Source organism: Anopheles ziemanni, chromosome 3, assembly GCF_943734765.1.
Source record: "Anopheles ziemanni chromosome 3, idAnoZiCoDA_A2_x.2, whole genome shotgun sequence".
Lineage (NCBI taxonomy): Eukaryota > Metazoa > Arthropoda > Insecta > Diptera > Culicidae > Anopheles > Anopheles ziemanni.
Genome location: NC_080706.1, coordinates 29,017,501 through 29,039,647, shown reverse-complemented (window position 1 = coordinate 29,039,647; position 22,147 = coordinate 29,017,501). Strand labels below are relative to the sequence as shown.

Sequence of the window (22,147 nt, the reverse complement as noted above, 5' to 3'; positions counted from 1 at the left end):
GACTGCATTCATCTCCCACTGCTTGATCATGTTCATAGGGTATACTTTTCTTAAAGCTTCCTAAAACCTATCATCTCTCTGATCCGACCCATCCATTAAACTGCCTTCGACTTGCTGTAAATAAAAATATTACCCTCTTACGTGGGTTGACCCCCAGTGAATGTTGTAGCGATTTCTGTGTTAAAGTGTGTAGTAATGTGCCTTTTCAACTGAGCGTACGCACGCCCTTCTTATTTCTGTTAATTCAATTTTACCCTTGAAACCTACAACGAAAAACATCATGCAACCATTAACCTCACGACTCCTCAGTATAAACGCACAGCAGAACAACTTTCACTAGCAAAGGGAAGCAGGTAAATGCGCCTTGATGGTGTAGACCTTTGGTAGCACGAAACATGAAACAATAACACAGCCACACCTTTTCCCTCACAGCTAGAAACGTTAGGAAACGGAAAAGGTGTTTGATAACATTCCCACTCAGCAGCAGCCGTAAACCCGTTGGTATTGTTCCTAAAGTGGAGCGCACAACAACACAAGCAAGCAATAACACACTACCCCTTCCCCCAACAATTCCTCGCCTGGCCGCTGGTGGGAACACACACACACACGAACAAATTCCCCCCCAAAAAAACCCGTGCAACCCACAGCAAAAGAATCATCCCTGATTGTGTTCTATTTCTTCCGGCTCCGGCCCATCCACGCAAACCGGGGATCTCGGTGACGAATTGGCCATCTCCACCCCCTTTTCCAACCCCGACAATCGAACCTTCCTCGCGCTCGCTGGACGCCCTCCGCAGGCCGCTCTCGAGACGGTCCGGTGCGAGGAGCTGCAGCTCGAGCTGTCGGCCGCCCTGAAGTCTCGACCCGGTCGCACCACAACCAGCTCCGGCTCCTCGGGTGGCACGATGCTGGGCGGCCTTAGCAGTGCCCTCACCGGTGGCACGATGACCGGTGGCAGCAGCATGGGAAACAGCTGCTCCGGCACGCACACATCCGCGGCCACCGCCTCCACCCTCAACAGTATCGGCGGCAGCGCCTACGGCCACGGCCCGAGCAACAGTGGCGCCCTCGAGCGGTCGCTAGCGGGGTACGGCACGTCGACGGGCGGATCATGTGTGGGCAGCGGTGGCGGCATGGGACACAGCACGAGCCTCGGACTGAGCAGTAGTAGTGGCATCGGCACCGGCGGTGGCAGCAGCACCGGCAACACGGGCAGCACCGTCACCTGGGCGCCGACGCCGACCGGCGGACACCAGCAGGGCACGGAGATTGATAGAATAATGGCAAAGATCGAACAGGCACGTTTATCCATTGCTAATGTATGTGTGTTAAACTAGAGAACTTCAACAAACTCAACCCTGCATTCACGTGTCGTTCGTTTGTTTGTCTTCCGTTTGTTTGTGATTGTTTTCGGTTGGTCATGTTTTCTTTTACCCACTTTTTGGTTAGAGTTTTCGAACCTGATTGTTTTTCCAACTTGTTTTTCCAACCCCCACGCCCAACAGTTTTCACTTCTCTTTTTCTACTCTACATTTTTTATTCTTTAAACTTTAGCCAAACAATACGCCAGGCCTCCATCGCCATCGCTCGCCAACCCCCCACCGGTCCAGATTTTACCCCGAGCGGATCACGAGCCCTGGATGGCGTCCGGAATTGAAATCCGTTTTGCTCTTGCGTACACCGCATTGGTGACTCGCTTTTCCGGAATAGTTCCAAGCTCGACCGTTTTACGTCTTTCTCTTACTCGATTCAACTCGTTGCACCTCAAACGGTCGTCCATCCAGGGCGTGTGAATCCCGGCGGAGTTGGCTTTCGATGGGTGTCGGAGAGATCGGAAAAACTTTCTCCAAATAGAATAGCCAAAGAATAGAATAGCTGTGTACAATCATAGTGTTTGCCATGGTTCATGGTTCGACCATCCACGTACGGATAGTTTATAGAGAATGAATGGTGTTGTCAGTTTTGATATTTCGTTTTTTTATCTACTTTAACTCTTGCTCGTCCACGCAATAAATAGAATAGAATAGAATTTTATTTGTTCGTAGAGAGATCGTACGGGTTTTGTGTGCCAGTGAATAATTATGGAATTTCTCAACCATCGACCGGATAGCTTTGAAACTTTTCAATCCCTTGCATGTGGCACAAGTTAAGAATCGAATTAAAAAGTTTTTCTTCAAGTTAATGTTAACAATTTTATTCTGGTATCGATTTAAATTTTAGCGCTGTATTTAACACAGCTTAAGTGTAAGGTTACGAGATACGTAATTTTGTACAGTTAATTATTTTTAACTTAAAACATTCTTGATATTTTCCTAGAGTAGCTACCATAGAAAAAGCTAATCAATTTCAGTCCAGCGCAGTTCGTCGGTAAAACGAACTGCTCCTTTTTATCTAGCTGTTTTTTTTTCAGTGTTTTCATGTGCGGTTTACTGTTCTGTTTGTTTTTCTTCACACCGTTTTCATTTCTCATGTTTAACATAATCGCGAGCCGTTTCGCTTGTTCCTTCCAATGGTACTGAAGACAGGAAGAGAATGGAGCGATCTTCGTTTTGTTTTCTGTCCCACGTTGTCCCACACGCACGGGGAGCCCAACATGTCGGCTTGGGCTTTTCATAGACGATAAAAGTGTCCGGTCCGCGTCGAACCGACGGCGGCGTAAGCCATAAAACGAAACCAAGAACCGAGAACTGCTGCCTCCTGTACCATCCGGATCCGGACAGCGAAGCGCCCAACCGAACCGCACCCGAACGGAGCGCGCCTGCGAACCTGACAACTGATACCCTGTCCTGATCGCTCGTTGCAGGACAATCGCATACTGGCGGAGCTCGAACATCCGCGCACGACCGGCCCGATCATGTCGTCCGGGCTGGGCACTAGCGGGCTGTCGAGCGTTTCGACCGGCCTGGGCCTGTCCTCGCACCAGTCGCACCTGCACCATCAGGCCGCCCCCTCGAGCCTCGCGTCGCAGATCACCACCTCCGCCATGCTGGGCGGACTGTCCGGGCTGACGGGCGCCACCGTGCCGACGGGGCTCGGCATGAACGCGCTCGGGGGAGGAGCGGGCAGCGTGGGCGTCAGCTCGGCCATGGCCGCCGGCATCAGCTCAATCACGGCCGGCGTCGGTTCGATGGGGGTAACTTCGAGCGCCAGCAGCCACGCGCTCACCGACGGCCAGTACAGCGCCCTCACGTCGTCCACCGGGGGCAGCAGTACGAACCACTACTCGACCAACGCCAACGTTTCGCCACTGCCAAGCCGGGCCAACCCGTTGAGCACTACCATGCCACCCCTCTGCCAGGTGCCTCACTATTTCTTTTCTCTGTATTCACACCCTCATCCATCGATGATCATTCATGTCGTCCGGCGTGGCGCGATTCATTTCATCCTTCATGTGCTATCAAAACCTCACTTTCAGTATTCACACGTTACGACTCCTTGATCTCAGCCACTGGTTGGAATTAATGTCCGTAGAAAATTGAAGTCTCTAAAATTATTATTCACCGCCATCAGACCAATTTCTATAAAAGGATGTCTTTTCTCACTTGTACGAGATACCAGGCGCCTCCATCGGACACACTTATGAAAGACCAGGCGCCTCCATGCTCACTTGTACGAGCTACCGGGCGTCTCCATATTTCTATTAATTTGTTTTTTCGTGCATTTGGTAAACATTTTTTTCTGGTAAAAGAGTAAATGAGGCCCCGGCCGCCATGTTTTTGATCGTGGCTACACCTCTTGTGGACGTTTAAACTGAATGTATGCAATTGGTGATACATTAATTCGTTAAATTCAACCTACGAGTATTTGAACCGTAGTGTGTACCGTTAATTTCGGCTACGCAATCAACCTAGGGGTGCGGTATGAGGGGGGCCCACGGGCCCCCCTTATTTCTCAAAACTATAACAAACTCTCTTTTTCGGTAGACCTAGCGCAGTCCGCTCGCTTCGCTCGCTGCGGGCGCGCCGCCGTTTCCAAATCATTTCTTCGGCTAAACTCATTGTTTCATGCTGTCCATCATGTGTGGTATAGTTTACTTACTAGTAGCTTAACATGTAAAAGTATATTAACCCGCATTCAACCTCCACTGCGTGATTAGTTTAAACCGTTATGGTCTTTTAAGCGAACCGTTAGCGTTCAAAAATTCGAAACGAATGCATGTGTCGCGCTTTGCATAGCTTCAGGCGCTAAATGTGAACCAGCAGGAAGAGGAGAATCTAGCCCGGGGCCTCATTTACTCTTTTACCTTTTTTCTTAAATTCACCAATGCCGACAACAAACCAAACTACAACTGGGAATAGCCAAATTAACATCATATAAGTTCTAACTATCTTCACACAACACACAACACACACAAAACCACAAACAGTGACAATTTCATGAGTAGAACTATTCGAAATGACATCAAGCTATAATAATCTATGAACTCTAAAACACGTTTCATTTTAATTTTAAAATTCTCCAATCGGATTTTTAGATTGATATATTGCGCGCTCTTTTATTACAAAGCAGCAAAACTATGTCTCAAAGAAAAACAGAGTACCGTTCGTGCTCTCAAATCAGGCGCAGTAGAATATAACCTTAATTTATCGCACTAGATTTTCCCGCTAGGAAGTTCAAAGTACGTAACCTTCCGTAGAGTAGCACATTCTTTTACTAGATACCGTATTAGTCAAAACAACTGCATGTCCAAGTAGCAACACCATGTAAACAGTAGTTTTAATTTCGGTATCCAAGTAGAGTGAGCAATCCTTTGGCCAGCATAGAAAATGATCAAGGATTCTTTTCTGTTGGTGCAATCCAGATGCGAATATAATTAAGTAGTATTTTCATACATTTTGTTGCCTTGGCCAAACACATAGAAACTAAAGTCAGGCGATAGTCACGCGGATATTAAAATTTCTCCGTTGAATCTAATAAAATTTATCAAAGAACGAGATTCCGGACTTCAGCTCACTGCTTCCAATAATCCAATATATTTTGACATCATGCTTCCTTTGCGTGGGTTCCTGTTGAAAAATCTAACTCATTCTAGTTCCATTCGTCTCAATTAGGAGCTTTGGGTTAAGCGAAGCAAACAAAGGGATGCCTCAAGAGACGGAACATACTTCTGTGAAATCGCGAAGCAAATTTCTATTGCCGTTGGTTTCGCAAAATGCTCCCCAATCGATTAGCATCCGATGGCGCATGCTTCCGCTCTCGAAGCGTGCTTCCGGTTTCGAGTCGATGAGCGAGAAAATTACCATTCTATTGAACCGAGGCTAGACGATTATTATCAAGGCGTGCGCGGCGTTTTAAATATTGATAAAATGTTGAATACATTAGATGTTAGTTCGCTTTAAGCGACAATTTAGTTTGAAAGTGTGATTGTGTGACCCGACCAGTCCCGGTTGCGATCAAGTGTGCAGAGGAAAGCAGGCTTCACAGTATTTGCTGGAATAGAAACAAATCCGACCGGTTCAGATATTTTAACAGCTCATTTCTTTTGAATGCCGAACCAGCCAAAACGACCAATAAAAATTCCCAACAAAACAAATACGCAAACTGGAAATATGTTGCCAACATTACAAATGGAGCCATCATAAACTACAATCTTTGTTCATTAGCATCGGCTAGGCATAGCACAAGTGAATGCCCCCCGCTCGGTTCTTCCAATTGTCCTTGAAATGTCCCTTAACGGTGGTTGTAAGTATGATATAAGAGCACACTGTGATGATGTAACTTCGTCCACGGCGCCCATTCCCAACCCGGCCGGGGTAATGCAATACTTTGTAACCGTATTGTCGGACCATCCGCACTGTCTTGGGTCTTCACTAAATGCCGCCGGAACAATCGAACCGAACTATACGCCCGTGGGGGGGCATCATTTTTCATTTTCCGCCCGGCCCAAACTAGCGCTCAACCCTTTTCGGCAACGGCTGTCCCTCAATCAAGGGGAGAAGGGTGGTCGATAAAAGTTGTTTGTTGTTGTGGTAGCGCTTTTGGAGTGAGGTGAGGTGGTGGGATACAGGGAAAGGAGAGCGGGGGAGAGGGAGGGGGAGTTGAGAAGGTCTGTGATTTATCTGTCCTCGTACTGGCGGCAAATATCGTGCGCCAGCCAGCCGTCGGCAAGCCACTTCAAAAAGTGAACCACTTGAAACTCGGGCCTCCGTCGAACGTGTGCTTGTTTGTGCATATGTGTGTCTGTGTGTGTGTGTGTGTGGATGGATGGCGCCGAACTGGAATCGCTTTCGGTGTGTCCTAGGACGGTTAGCGTACATTCGGTGGCATCGGAAATACTGTCTTCTACCCAGGCTCCATCCCGTTTGGTGCTATTTTCTGACGAAATAGTTGGAAAATCGATTAGGTGACATTGGGAGACACCGTTTTTCCACCACTCTGGTTCACGGTGGACCTTCGGGAAGACCCATTCCAGCAGGAACTGAAACGCGCCACATTCCACGAACGACGGACGCTCACCGGCAGCTGTTGGCATTTGTCTGGAATTGGTGTAGCTCCACACGAAGCTTGTAACGACCCACACTTCGGGGCACGTTGGAATTCTATTGATGTTTTGAGTCCCTGCCGGCGGATCAAGGGTGATGGAAAAAGATACTAAAATCCGTCTTAAAACATCCCAGCCTCGAATGTTTCCTATAAGATGCTAGCAGAAAGTTACTCGAACTCGATGGATTCCGAGAGTCCGGATCACTAACAAACGTAACGTTATCGGTCCGCCGGTTGCGACCCTTTGCGACTGCTTTCAAGCACTCTCCGGATCCGTCTCGTCCGTCATTTCATAACTTCTTTTATTGTTTACTTTATCGAACAAAGTCAACCCCGGCTCGGCATCGATCGGCATGTTGTGACATGGCGGGGACATAAAATAACCCGCCGACGAGCGGGTCTAACTTGGCGTTTAGTCACGTTTGAAACTCGCTTTCTAACCCCATCCAACCAATCGGATAGTATATACTAAGAACGTCTCGGTTCTCCACTAGAACAGCACCCCGCCAGCGGGGTGGATTTTTGGGTGCTGATTCAACACATTTTGTCGGACACAACGGCACGGGCAGGATTGGTTTTAACAGCCATCCTTCCCACAAACATGCCAATAGCCTGTCGGGGCAAAGGGACGGTGGGCTCGAACGCCCCAATGACGTACAGACCGGCCGATTAAAAGGCCCCTCAACTGTTAATGAGCCGCTGATTGCTATTAAGATTTCGCACCGACAGGGACCGCTTGCGTCTAGCTTTTTAATGGATGCTGCTTATTATTTTGACAAGCCATTTGAGGGTACCTATTAATCTCACGAAAGGCTGACGGTGGGTGACGAGCAGAGGAAGCGCTGGCTGGAAGTGGAGGGACGTTAATGGCGTTTGAAAAAAGCCAAACATTTATCAGCTGTCAGGGTTTACAGTGGTAACAACAGTTCATTATGAAAATATCGAACAAGAGAACAAACTATAAGAAAAAACCCAAAATATATTCTCAATTCACTTTATATTGTGAAGAGTAAATCAGCGAAAAACATTTTTGGTTTTGCCAAAACCAATTCACCAAACGTTACAAAATGAACTCGTTTTCTTTGTAAACTTGAAAAACTGGAAACTTCTGGGATTTACCTTTACCAAGTTTTGTCAGTACTTTTCACGACATCTGAGCTGGGATGCTACTTTTTTAAGTTCTCTTTGTCATTACATTACAGCAGAATTTAATATTATTTGTTTCGTTAGTATTAGTATATAATAAAAAATAATTAGAATAATTATTCACAATTGTTGAGTCGAATTTCCCTTACGATATGCATTCAACTAGTTTTAATGTTGCTGACAAGAATAGATTATTTCGATTATTAAATCTACGAAAAGCGAATTCGCTTAATACATCATAAAACATTTGAGGAACAATTACCTTGAAAGAGGGGTTCGAATAAAAACAAAGAATCTAAAACTGGTCACAGTATTGATTTTAATAGTGTAGGCTCAACGTGGTCAGAGTTTTCAGACGCCAGATCTCGCTAAGACAACAGGAGGATTTTTCCACTGTTCTTTGTTTCGACGCCATTATCTGTATGCATCTCTCTCGCTCCCCTCAGTTGTCGTCCGAGCTGCTTAAAGCTGCGGCAGTCAAATTTTCATTCGGTTGCTCCGGAAGGGGTTGTAGAAATGGCCAAACAAGACGATACTGTCGCCACACACACATACACACACTCACGTACATACTACGAGCCCAATGACGCACTACGTACAGTGTCGCATGGGAATGAGCCGTCGCCGCCGAACGAGATGCACCGTTTTGTGCCAGAAAGAAGAGCCGATGCCGTGGAAAGGTCTCGTTCCTTCTGCATCTCCAGCCCAGGGGACAGCATCAATGTCACGATCACTGAACGGGGGCCCAAAACTGTGCCCCGGGTCGGGAAAAGTTACCCGAAAAGCTCACCACATGCCAGCAGTCGCCGAAAAGGCTTCCGTCCAGCCAGTAGGGTGCTCCTGTGTTCCGGCTCGGAGACGGAGCCGCAAAGTGAAAAATCCTCACCGCGGTCGTGCAGGGGCGGAAAAGCGTACGCAATAATCGTCGACGTGTTTTTCCGTTCCGGACCTTTCCCAGTCCGCCGGCTCTCCCTACCGGGCACCCAACATTAGCGAGTGATTTTTGTCGGTGAGCAACATTTAATTAAGCGCCCGCACCCTCAATCCTTCGTTCTCTCTGTGTGCGTGAAGGTGGTGAAGGTGTGGGGCCACTTACCGATCGTGTGTACCAAGCGTGACGAGCCGGAAACGGTGTGTAGTGCGTGCGAAAGTGGTTCCGTTTGATGAGTTTTCCGCACGGCTCGGGAGTTTTCCGACGGGCTGGTTACACAGCGCAAAGCTCGTTTGGGTGTTCGTCCGCCGTTTTCACCGTGCATTTCGTTCAAATATTTGCGTAGCAAATATTTTCACCTTCCCAAAGCAAGCCGTACCGGTGGGTGCAGTCGGGCACGAGGGAATACCAAATGAATTTGCTAAATATTTCTTTTCCTCGGTGGCTGGTGAAATCATTTCCCATGGAAAATGTCGGTGCTCTTACTCACGTTCTGATGATTTTCCACGACAAGATGTCTTTTAACACAGCAATAGAAAGAATTACATCTTATAATACACCAATTTGACGAAATTTACTTTGTCTGGCAGTTCAAAAAGAGTTCATAAGTTCCCCCGCAATAATAAAGAACAAACATAATCATCTTCCAACCCGTTTCAAAACGATTACCCATGGTTGACGTACCGTTCAAATGTCAGAACAAACATAATCATCTTCCAACTCGCTTCAAACTGATTGCTCACGATTGAAGTACCGTTCAAATGTATTTCCTTAAGACAATTGTCGATTGGAAATGGTTCGTCGAAGCAAAGGGTTTAATCTCGACGACGCCGCAAGTCCACAAGTGAGCGAGTGTTTTTCCATCCGCCCGATCTGGTCGTTAGCCAGTCGATTGCACACCACCACCACCACCACGGCCGACGGCCTTCACCATCCGCCAAATGACTGCAGCTCTCGTCGGCCATTGCGCACATTTGTGCCGTTTGCCGCTCGGAGTCGGAAGCGAAGCTGCCTTTGTGTGTGTGTGTTGGCCTGGGCGTTCGTTCTGGGAAAAAGGGAATTGTCCATTTTCATTTTTTTTGTATGTTTTGTTTAATTTTCGTTCCGCTAGCATCTCCGCACCGTACGCAGCGTGCACACACACGCACACACACACAGACACACAGACACTTACATTTCCATATTCATGATATTCGTTTCGGTTCGCTTTTATCTTCCCGTGAGCTTTTCGGTTGTTTCATGCTCATTTCAAATTCAACCCAAGCCCCACGTATGCGTGGAAAGGGGTTGGGGGTGGGGTGGCTGGGAGGGTGGGAAATGTCGGCCAACCGTAAACATTCTTCCATGTCATCGACGTTACACACACACACACATCGACACATACACTCAAGCATACACACGGTTGCCCCACGTGTCGCGAAAGCGTTCCGGTTTTTCCGGTTAATCCCACTTCGTTCGCTTCATCTCATCATCCACCGTTCATGTCGCCATAAGCTCATCGGCATCATCGTCATCATCGACGACAGTGCGCGCGTCAGCGTGTCGCATGAGGACGCGCCAGACGTTGTCCGCATTCCGGGCGATTGTCCGGGCTCGAGAGCCGGGCTCGGCGTGATCCTGCAGTGTTTTTCTCCCACTCGCTTGATAAACCTTTGCCCCGCGCCGTTTTCCTCCTATGTGTGTGTGTGTGTATGTGTGTGTGTATTTGTCCGTTGTTTGTACTATTACCTGTTTTTTGTTTCTCTTTCTCTCTCTCTCCCTCTCTTCTCCAACCCACCCGCCGCGGAACGCACAGAGTACGACCATGCCCGTCCTGTCGCTACACAACACCCACTCGATACCGTCGGGCTCGGCGAGCTACACGCTCGGGCTGAGCGTGGCCCCGGTCGCGTCCTCCTACACCTTCCCGACGCACTCGGCGACGACCGGCGGGCTGGCGAGCGTGCTCGGCACGTCCGGCGGCGTCACCGGGGGCGTCCACTCGGGCCTGAGCGGGCTCGGCGGCGGGCTCGGCACCGGCACCGGCCTGAACCTCACCTCGACCAATCCGCTCACCAGCACGCTCGGCACAAACCTGACCAACTACAACACCAGCTCGTCCTACTCGACCTACACCAATCCGCTGCTGAGCGGCACCGGCGGCCTCAGCTCGAAGCTCAACATGAAGCCGCTGGACGAGCTGGAGCTGCTGGCCCGGTACGGCCAGCGGGGCGGCACCCCCTGCTCGCCCATCCCGCCCTCCAACTGGGGCCTAGATAGCTATACCGGAATCGATGGAGTCAATCCCGCCTTCATGCACACCCAGAACCGCTCGCTGATCGGGATGGAGCTGGACGGTAAGGGCGCCGACCCTCGGAGGCCGGGGAACAAACGCAACCTAACCCACTTCTTTCACGACATCGCAGCACGATCGCACGGGCTGACGCTGAACGGCACCGGGGAACCGCAGGTCGACATGCTGGACATCCCGGGCAAGGGCAGATGCTGCGTTTTCATCGCACGCTTTTCCTACGATCCACCGGAGTAAGTAGCGAGCTTTCCAGGAGATCCTAGATGTTATTTCCGCTGCGGAGTAGGTGCCCTTAAGAAACGATCACTCCCTACCAACCAAGGCCACATCTTGTGCTTCTAGATGGTAAATGGTAAACGTTTCCAAAAAAGGGCCAGATGATGAAAAAGAATCTGAAACTAAGGACCAGCTACCTCAAACGATGTTTTAATGTTTTGATGGTGAGATTAAGGGTACGGGGAACAGTCTGTCAAAAAGAATTTCGGCTTTCCCATCCTGTAATAGCATGCGAAATCTTGTCAGAACGTAAACAAACGAATCAACAGTTCATTCGATCGAGAATATTCATCAACATTCTGTGATTATCTATCGTAGGTCTTGTATTTTCAACAATACATAACAAAATAATAGCTGTAGTTTTAAAAAAAGTTGCAACTTTTACCAAATTGCAAAACAAAAACAAAGCGCAGATGACGTTTGGCGAGAATATCGACGATGCACTAGGGACCAACCATGGAGTTTTTGGATGGAGTATCAGTTTTCTTCTCCGAAGAGAAGAATAAACAAAATATTAAAACAATTTCAAAGACTTACTTTTCATCGTAAATTTGGATACTTTTTTCGTTGAATTTAATACTTTTCCAACATATTGTTCGTTTGTTTAACTTCAAATTAATTTGTTCCATTATATTACAAATTAATAACTTACTCAAATTGCATTTGTCTTACTCTCAGTTATTAAAATAACACAGGTTGAAGAAGCTTTAAATATTATGAGACTTTTTTTGTTTTTTGTTTTGTTTAATGGTACTGAAAAATGTATTCCTCAAAGTAGTTAATGTGGATGCAAAGTAGACATGTTATTTTACCATTCAAATTTCAACAGACATTTTGAGGAAGGAATAAGTGTGACAGGGTATACAAATTGAAAAATAATTCAGATAATAATTTGTTGTGTGTATGAGGGTCTAAAATTTTCTTGAGGACCGGATAAACTCAGCTAGCAGACCGGACTTTACCGACCCCTGCTCTCGATAATTCCATCATCTGATTGTGCGATTGTTTCGTATCCTTGTTTTTTTCTCCAAACGGCGTCACAGCGTGGAAGGTTCGGAAGGTGAGTTGGCGCTGTGCGCCGGTGATTACTTGTTAGTCTGGGGCAACGGGGAGCCGCAGGGAGGATACTTTGATGCGGAGCTGTTAGACGGCAGACGTGGCCTGGTGCCGGCGTCGTTCGTGCAAAGGCTAGTAGGTAAGTGACTACCAGACTCCTTCCGGTTCCTACGACATGCGGAGGTTACAAAAATCTCTCGAACGCGCTCATTGCAGGTGACGATTTGTTAGAATTCCATCAGGCCGTCGTGTCCACGTTGCGCGACGCCGACGACGCACCGATTCCGCTCGATCCGGCGCCGCGACCTTCGAGCAATCCCCTCATACCGCACACATCGGAGGACCTGGCGCGGATCAGCGAAACCCACACCGACCTTGGTCAGGACCTGGACGACGAAGCCGACTCAGGTAAGGCGCCTGGACCTGGGCCGATGGTTACCCTCCGGAGGGTCTCCTGCACCGTTCGCTTGCGTCCAATGTTGTTATAGACAGCCTTCTGCCTGCTCTGTTCCATTTCTCGTCCCTTCTGTTCCATAGCTCGTCCCTTCTGTTCCTTCTCTACTGTACCCTGCGTGTTGTGTTTTCACCGGTCTCTGTCTTTTGCACCTTTTTCCTAACGTTCTTTCCGTAACCACAATTCAGCTCCCTTTCTCTATCTGTAAATATTTCCTACCGCCTGAACGTATGCATGCTATACCATCGAATGGCGAACGACCCAAAAGCTCCACTGGCGACGTGCTTGTTTTTCGAACTCAAACGAAACAGTTCGCAGAAAGATGCAAGATACACACCATCCAGCAAATTTACCGAAACCCACGCGCTCCGGACTGAATACCACTGGATTAACATTAACCCCTCCCCCCCCCCCCTCAGCTCTCCTGCCCCACCGCCACTGCTTCCCTTCTCATGGTTGCTCCAACCTTCGCAGACCGTCCACCCAGTCTCTCGCTCCGGTCAGACCCGAAAGAGGTTCGAAACAACAAACGGAACAACGGGAAAAGGAAAGCACACGTAAGGTTCAGCCCGACGCAACGTGAGAAGATAAGTGAAATGAATACGGGCGCACAAACACAGACGCACGTAAAAGGAAAATAAGGAGCGCACGTAATAATAACAGCACAAAATGTCGCCCAACTTTGGGAACGAAGGGAACAAAACGTCGGATTGCCGAGGAGCTGTATGGCATTTTAAGACAAATACCGACCTTTAAGGATCCCGTTGTTGAAAATTCATTTGGAATTTTCCGTAGCCTACTCTTAGTTTTCCAACAGCCATACAATCGTTGGGCTGTGATCTTAGTGTTTCAGTTGAGCGTTTGTTTAAAAACAAGGCAATCCTTGCCATTTGATGGACAATGGGAAAGTTGCCCGACTTTTTACTTCATCTTCTACAATCGCTAACTGAGCGAAAGCATTTGTCGTTTCACTCTCGCCATCATCATCGACCCTTTAATGCAAACGGGTTATCCTTTTTCATGCCAAAGATCAAAGCAGAAAGCTTTTCGGTATGTTCTGCATCATACACTGCATCGAGTCTAGGGACTTTAGACATTTCCTACAGTGTGCAACACAGCCTTGACCCTGTTTTTTCGTAGTTTGGTTTTCCGGATGTTTCCCCTTTTGTCAATAAAAACGAACCGATAAACCGATACAGAGGTTTGCTGCTCACTTTCCCACGTTACTTCGAAAGTGACGGACCGTTTTTGTTCTTCGACATTCAAACAGTTCAAAAGCGATTCAAGGTTTAATTCGAACATACCACACATGCGACAGCCCACCGCCCAACACAAAGAGTGAAGCGTGCTCCATCTGCGAATGCTCCATGATAAGGAGCCTACAATTAAGCCTAAAAACACACCAGAAGTTGCCGCAGCTCGGTCGGGGTTGAAAAACTGAGATTGTAGCGTTCGCTCCACCAGCACGGGATCCACTTTGGTTACGCACCCTAACACGCGAAGGGCTAAAGCTTCCTCTCCCATTGACATACACCATGCCGTCAGCGGCGCAAATGCCACCGAAAAGTAAATAACGCCACGGATTATGATGTTGGCATAAAACCGTTTCATCTCAAGATAAACATAACGGTGGCTCGATTTTCCGTCTCGAGAGAAAACGCCCAATGGCGAACAGACGGCTCCGACATGGGGCGCCATTAGCGTACGCGTGTACCCTCATCCATGTGCATGTGCGCGTGAGCTCGTGCAGAAAGGACATGGCGTACGTGCGGGTTTGAGATCATCCCGCGATATTAACTATTAATTTTAATGAAGTTTTAAGCTAATTTGTGCTGTCGACAAAAAAGCTGAAACTCATCCGTTTGGAGAGGATTGCTGGTGACTTTCACTTTAAAGGTGGAAGGAGAACGAGGGCGGACAGTGGAAACGTTACACATTTCAAGATGTTCAGATTGATGATGGAACCAATTTTGGGAAAGCTTCTACATACTCGTAGCAGTGTAAGCAGTGAGGGTAAAACTTTTCTTTTGTTTGCGCTCAAGATTCCTTTTATTTTCGAATAAGTTGATGGTAAATGTGGTATTATTTTGTTGTAAAATTTATTATACCAGGTTATTGCTGGAATGTATATAGAAGTGCATTTAATTCGTCGCTCGTCGTGAAACCATTTACGGTGTTCGCATTGCTATGATCACTTGACAATGTTTAACACCTGATAAGAGAGGCTTAATTTCCATACGAGCGACAGGAAATACTTATTGCTTGCAAGCAGCCCGATGTACGGATGCGATTACATTTCGGTGTGGTTTACAGGAAGTGCATCCGCTTCAAATCCTCCCACCACTCCTCCCTCCCGTCCGGCACATTAGAGAAAATGGCGTCCGTTCTGTCGCTTGATTCATACAAGTTAACTGCATAACACGTTCGCTTTCTTCGAACTGCGCCAAGTCTTCAGGATCGCTTGCGTGTCGAGCACCCATTTGAAGGCTTCCAAAACAAAAGAGGGCGTTGCAACAAGCTGCCAACGGCTGCAGTACGTTTGCCCGTGCTGATTATAATCAACAGTTTCATTCCGTTCGGAAACCTGCAACCCTTTGGAAGCAGTCCTTCCTGCAGGTAGTTGAAAGGACCATTTAAGACTTTCAGCGTTTCGGAAGATTTATTGTACATATATTCTCATCTGAAAATTACGTGCGATAATTGTTAGGAGGTTGCACATTTCTACTTAATATTTTAAACCGTTCAGTTTCGTGTTTTATCTAAAGTAGAAAGTATGATCCATTAAATGTAGCCAATTCAGAAAACACACAAACTGGTTTTCCTTTACTTTACCTAGAACCAGAAATAGAATCCTACTGAATATTACATGACTGTTTTTACCTTTCATTACCATCCTCGTGCAATCCATCGGAAACTTTGGGAAAGCTCATTTTTCCGACGCCTGTCACTCCCTGTACGGTACGAACGACGGCACTCTAGAAAAACATGTTTTTCTAGTGCACTCCAGCCCACATAAAATGCACTTTCGAAAACTTTGCAAATATGGAACGGCACTTTGGTGGAGTTATTGTTTAACCGGATTGATTGGGAGGAGAGCAAAACGCAAAAAGAAAATACCAACCAGAATTCCACCTTCCACAACTCATCGCCGGTGAGGGGAAGGACGGAAAAACTTTAGTTACATTTGCTTTTTGGTGGTGGGCCAAGTTTTTGTGCATCTCTGGTTTGCTTCATCGCCTAACTTTCGCTCGAGAAAAGTTGTGCTTGGTTCTGTGGTTACTTCACATTTGGCTATCGATAGCTACAGATGATAAAAGGATGTTTTTCTCTGCAACAAGATTTGTTGCACTTTGAGCTGTTTTTGGTCTAGAGAAGTTATGGTTAGTTGATTCATTTTGAGGTCAGTAATAAATTGTTTCTTTAAATTCAGCTGATCATCATAGAACAACTTGTTGTTTTCTTTTCGTGCTGAGTCATATAAGCTTTTTGAAATTGGTTCTGAAATCAGATCTATGTTTTGCGTTTGAAAACTAGTTCGTCGTCGTTTAAGTTTCTTTTACATATTACATCAGCAGTTGTATCCTGGTTGGACGATAAAATGCTCTGCCAGCTAGACATACTATGTCCCTCCAGATGACGTTCTAGTTGGCGTTCCTTTGTTTGCAACTTTCGCCAGGAAACTTCCAATGCTTTGGTCGATTGTAACCGCAGCAGCACGAAAACCACTCACTCTATCCACCCATAAGGAAGTGTTCTTATTAATTTAAATCCCACGTGACAGGTTCCGACGTTCAACCTCGAGGCCATCGTTTTTCTTCTGTTTTATTTTTATTATTGCTGTTGTAGCCTACACTAGACAGGGAGGAGAAAAGATAAACTCTTTCCGCATGCTAGATATGTTACATGGTACTCCCGGCGATAAAAAGAATCCCGATTCCCACCGGTTACGCAAAACTCCCCCAGCCTCGCCACGTGAGACGAAGCGTCGGAAGCTGTAGAACAAATCGTGAAAAACTGGTTCTTTTTCATAGTTTCATGGAGTCGACCCTTCGTGCATCCCTCGCCCTCACTAACCGATGGAAAGCGGTACGAAGAAATAGTTGGCCGTGTTGGTTCCTTTTTTTCCCCGAACTGCCGTCATCACGTTTTGTTCGTGTGCAGCCTTCCGAACACATTCACCTCTTACTCCCCCGGGAGAGCGTATGGAGATGGATGGTGTGTAATTGATTGCAGCAAAAGAAAACCTTTTCACAACTGCACGGTTGAAATGTGAACCTCGACTCGCTGGGAAACAAGGACTCGATCCGCCCGCTTTTCTTCCCTCCCCACCACGGGTGGCCACGTGACCTTGCAGTGCCAGATGCAGAACAGTTTTACAAATTAGTGACAGGACACGGTACCATGTTGGGCATGTGCATGCGGTCCCGACCTCGGTTCTTCCGAGCTTGGCATTTCCGCACGAAACAATGCAGGGCCACGTGATGCCGGGGCGGGAAAGTTATTTCGCTTTTGTTACCGACGAAGCAGCAAACACTAGAAACAATTCCGACAAGTGTGGAAATGAATGCGCGTTGCATCGTTCGCTTCCGTTGCGGCGCGTGAGGTTCCAAATTTTCCGTCCAAACCCGGGCAGTTCCCCGCCAGGGGGAAGCTAAGGCGCGCCTTTGGTTGAGTGACTTCCATCACTGGTACCTATCCGGGTGTTGCGCTCGAGGCGACACCTCATCGGTCACTCGTTGTATGCTTTTCGCTTTTCAGCTCGGGCTCAACTGCTGCGTGTTCCTTTACAATCGGCCTTTTTCGCGCGCGGCGGAATGAGACGAGGTGTTGAACACGACATATAAATAATTGGAATTTTTACACTCTACCAACTCTTCAGCGTCCTGGGTTCGCTCCCTGCGGGTTTTATTCCTCCTTTTTTTTCCCCAATCTCAATCTCCACCTCAAGCACCCACTCGAGGACGCTTTCGTCTTGGTCTTTTTTCCTTAACCTAGTAGTCTTCGGAGAGCTTCAACTTAGCATCTTTTGTCATTGACTTCGTTCCACTCCTCTTTAAGGATCGCGTGTTCGTTGTCACTGCATGTTTCCCGTCAGTTCCACACGACGATGACATAAGGCGAGGGTGTGTGTTGGGTGAGGTGGACGATCACGCAAGCAAACTTTACTCCTTCGCCTATCGCTGGAATCAGTGAACATGTGAAGCGCTTCAGAAGCGTATGTGTTTGAGTAATCGCAGCACCGCCGCCGAGAACTGCTTTGTGCCATGTTATCCCCGCACGGAATGTGTTTCTTTCACCCTTTTTTTATGTTTTCTTGCCAACTCTGGACGGAATTACACAGAACATGTTCCGGCAAAGAGTAACTGTCAACGGGGAGAATCGTACCCGTTTCTATCTAACGACCATAAAGCCGTAAACCGTGGAATGATTTACCGTGTGCGGTTACGCCGGTGGCCCAACATTATTGAGGGGATCTGCAATCAATTTTTCAATCCACGCCATCTTGCCATTTGACTTGACTGTAAACCACAACTTTCCAACAACTGCGAACTCCAGTCGAAAGCCGTGCAAGCAAATCACGAGACAATCGGCCGTTTGATTCGACGCCATCGTGAACATCTCCGCAGCTCGTTTGCCGAGCAACCGTTTACGCTGGCACCAAGCATCCACGCGGCTTCCGGACTTCCGGAAGGGGCACCATTTGTCATGCACGCATCCCAAAGCCCACCAAGGACCGGGCTACGACCATTAGGCGGTTGAAGGCAGCCGCTTTGCGGCGTGTTCCATTTTTCTTTTCGCCACCACCACCACTCGAAGCTGGAAAGTCGTCGATCAAGCCGCGCTACGTTGCGGTTCTGGCGTACGTCGTTATGGTTGGGAAAATGGGAGATTTGTCACCCGGAGATCGTTTACTTTTCATTCCGGCAAACCAACATTGATTTCGCCTCGGGAAGGTTTGGTGTGGTCCTTTCGATCGGCGATACATCAAACGGATGACCTAACGCGGCTGCTGGTTCTGGGAGGGCGATAAATCGTGTGTTTGCCTCCAACGCGTTCAGAATCAGTGTACATTTAAATCTATTGGCTTTTTAGTTATTGAATGTTCTGTTCGCCTGTCTCGTTTGGAAACAAGTAACTTCTTCCAAAAGTTTGAACCTCACATCGGACTGATTCAATCTGTTTGTTTTATAATACTTAAGCCTTCTTTCTCCTCCCGCTATCTATCGTCCATTGTTTGTTACCACCGTCTTTCTCTTCTGTGTGTATGAATGTATGTACGAATCAACTTTTCCGCATGAACCTTCTTCTGCCCGAGCTCGATTTGTCTGTGTGAGAGTAAAACGGGGTGTACTGCACTATCGTCCTGTCGGTCCCGTCCGCCCCGCGTTCCCTTTCCGGTGTTGCCGCAGACGACGTCCCACTAATGTTCTCCGTGTTAGTTCCTGCACCGAAGCATCTCACACTGGAGCGGCAGCTGAACAAGAGCGTCCTGATCGGTTGGTCGCAGCCGGACCCACCGATGTGCAATCAGATCGAGAGCTACCATGTCTACGTGGACGGCGTCCTGAAGGTGACGGTCAAGGCAACCGAGCGCACCCGCGCCCTGGTGGAAGGAGTCGACTCCAATCGAGTAGGTTTCCCGAAAGCGGTGTGGCCCCGTGTTTTTTTTTTGCTTCGAACGAATTCTGACTTCCCATTTCTACCCTTGCATCTACAGCCACATCGGATTAGCGTACGTAGCGTAACGCAGCATCGGCGGACGTCTCGCGACGCGGCTTGCACAATGATCATCGGACGCGACACGGCACACCTCGGACCGTCGGCCGTGCGGGCCACGAACATCACCTGCTCCAGTGCGGTCATCTCGTGGCTACCGGCAAACTCCAACCACCAGCACGTGGTCTGCGTGAACAATGTCGAAGTCAGAACGGTTAAACCGGGCGTCTACCGGCACACAATAACTGGTATGTAATAGCTGTCCATGGCGACCTCATCTGAACCTGGTAGGATCGCTGGTATTGCTATACCTCCAATTAATCTTTGATTCCTTTGGTAGAAGCCTCAACAATGATGGGTTCACAAGCCGCGTAACTGAGAAACTCGATAGGTTTTAAAGCCGATTGAAACGATTGCAACTTTAAAGCTCATACAGCACTTGTAGCTGGCATTAACATGACAACATGCATTTTTTCACTAACGCTCAACATCCTGCCATCGTTAATTATTGCCTTACTCTGCAATTCTTCGTTTTGGCAGTAATCTACAAGGCAATTCATGCGATGTAATTCATCTGTGTGTTGCATTGAAGGGAAACTTGATAAATGTTCTATTACCGTACTTCAGAAAATTGTAGGTCATGTATTGAAAAACAGTAACATTTTTAGTCCAGTGCTACAAGGGCGGTTGAAAATTACCATACACTAAATGTTGCCATCATATGTCTGCGGCTTTAGATCATGGGTACTCCCAAAGTTGAACCATATAGAGCTATTTGAAGTTAAACATAGCGACATCTTGGAATTCATAATAACCAAAATAGACATTAGGTAGAATTCAGATCGAATAGTTCCAACGTATTATACTACTTTAACGGACGAAGGATTCGACTTGATCTATCGTGGAATCAGACATTTAGTAATTCAATTGAACATCCTAGACCAAAATACTGACTCCATTTCCAGTGAGGTTGTGTGCTGGTATTTGAGATTCCGATTCGATCCATTCTGGATAAAGACTTTTGGTCATGTATAATATCCTACATTAATTTACAAATTCGAACTCCACTGAGGCTGCGTGCTGGTATTTGAGATGCATATTTATTATTTATTGTCGAGGATGTTAACATGTTATGTGTTCCTCTCATTCCCTGTCCATATGATTACCTCTGTAGGACTAGCGCCTAGCACACAGTACCGCGTGACGGTACGCGCCAAACATCTGCGGGCGCCAGGACCAGGACAACAGCAGCAGCAGCAACAAGCACCACCAGCCGGACCACCGCCCGAGGAAGCGCCCGGAGCGTACACCGACTTCCGTACCCTCGCCAAAGGACTGCCAGATCCACCGCAGGTAATGCTGGTTCTCCCCTGCCTGCAGCGGGCGGCACTCCTCGCGTTCCTTGCATTGACCTTTGGTTTTTCATTGCTTCCCCCACGCTCCGGATCACTCGTCCCCAACTATCGAACGTTCAACTTCCACTCAGGAGATTCAAGTCGAAGCGGGACCCCAGGATGGCACGCTGCTCGTCACCTGGCAGCCGGTTACGCGCCCTCCCTCGTCCGGTCCGGTTACCGGGTATGCCGTGTACGCCGACGGCAAGAAGGTTACCGACGTGGACTCACCGACGGGCGATCATGCCCTCATAGACATCGGCAAGCTGGTCGGACTGAACCCACGGGCCGTCACCGTGCGGACCAAGTCGCGCGACTCTCAGTCGGCGGACAGCACACCGACGATGATACCAAGTAAATATGCAGTGCGGCTTTCTCAGCATCGCCGCTCCTTCGTTCTGTTCTTTCTTTTGTATTTCTTATGTTCCTTGCCACCGCCCAGTGCCACCAGCAACGACACACAAGAAACACACCTGGATCCTCCGGGGAATGCTGGTTGCTTGCGCGATGGCAATAGTTAGTTCGGTTTGATTATTTTAGTTTAGTGTGTGTGAAAGGAATGAGTGTTGCTTGCCCGGTAGTACACGGTTTGTAGTGCCTAACGAACAACTCCTTCCCGAGTGCACCCGTCTCGATTTCCTCCCTTGGGTACCGGAACGTTACTCGCCCATGTGTATTTGTGTGTACTCCTGCAAGATGGGAGATTATGGACGTTGATTTCCACCATTGCAGCGTTCGGATCTCAAGCGGAACTCGAGTCCCTGCACCACCATCATCCTATCGCTATCCTACTTACCTTTCCTCTTCACTTTTCTCTGCTTCCACCTACTCATTGTGATCACCGTGACGGTGCCATCACATCCTTTCTCGCGCGAACAACTGTATGTGTTCCCATACATCTACACCCATCCAAGAACTTTTCATTTCAGCATCAGTTATCCATCCGTACCATCGTTTCGTTCTTTTATTGTACATAAACATGTTATAGAATGGTTCTTCTGTTTACGTTTCTCGCTCGATGTTATCCATCTCTTTGTGGCCGTTAATACAGATTACAGAATACTCTCATAGCAGCACAATGATACCGCCATAAACCCGATACCGAACAGTTCAGGTAGTTATTATAACAAATGACATTACATTACTGATTGTCTCGCCATATTTTTATGCTTCAATAATGAAGTATGCGAGTAGCTTTTGAAGTAGTCCCGCCTCGGTTGGGTGCAAATTCCAAACTAGACTGGACCTTTTCACGAGAGTACTATCAGCGTATCAAAAAAGGGAAAGAGTCTTGTAAGCTTTTATTAGGCATGCATGACCAATGATGGTCGTCACGCCAAAGAAGAAGAAAAAAGTGTAGTATTTGAAAGCAAGGGTTAGAAAATGTTTAAGAAAGGGTA

General features: G+C 47.7%; 1 protein-coding gene across 1 annotated transcript in view; it reads left to right on the top strand.

Moving 5' to 3' along the window:
- LOC131289439 (uncharacterized) overlaps positions 1-22,147 on the top strand; it is a 59,906-nt gene that overhangs the window by 18,292 nt on the left and 19,467 nt on the right. The window contains exons 3-12 of the mRNA XM_058318697.1: positions 798-1,319; positions 2,804-3,298; positions 10,356-10,896; positions 10,966-11,083; positions 12,170-12,321; positions 12,399-12,590; positions 19,077-19,267; positions 19,355-19,601; positions 20,528-20,706; positions 20,840-21,101. Coding sequence (XP_058174680.1) covers positions 798-1,319; positions 2,804-3,298; positions 10,356-10,896; positions 10,966-11,083; positions 12,170-12,321; positions 12,399-12,590; positions 19,077-19,267; positions 19,355-19,601; positions 20,528-20,706; positions 20,840-21,101 — 2,899 coding nt within the window. The remainder of the gene's footprint in view (positions 1-797; positions 1,320-2,803; positions 3,299-10,355; positions 10,897-10,965; positions 11,084-12,169; positions 12,322-12,398; positions 12,591-19,076; positions 19,268-19,354; positions 19,602-20,527; positions 20,707-20,839; positions 21,102-22,147) is intronic.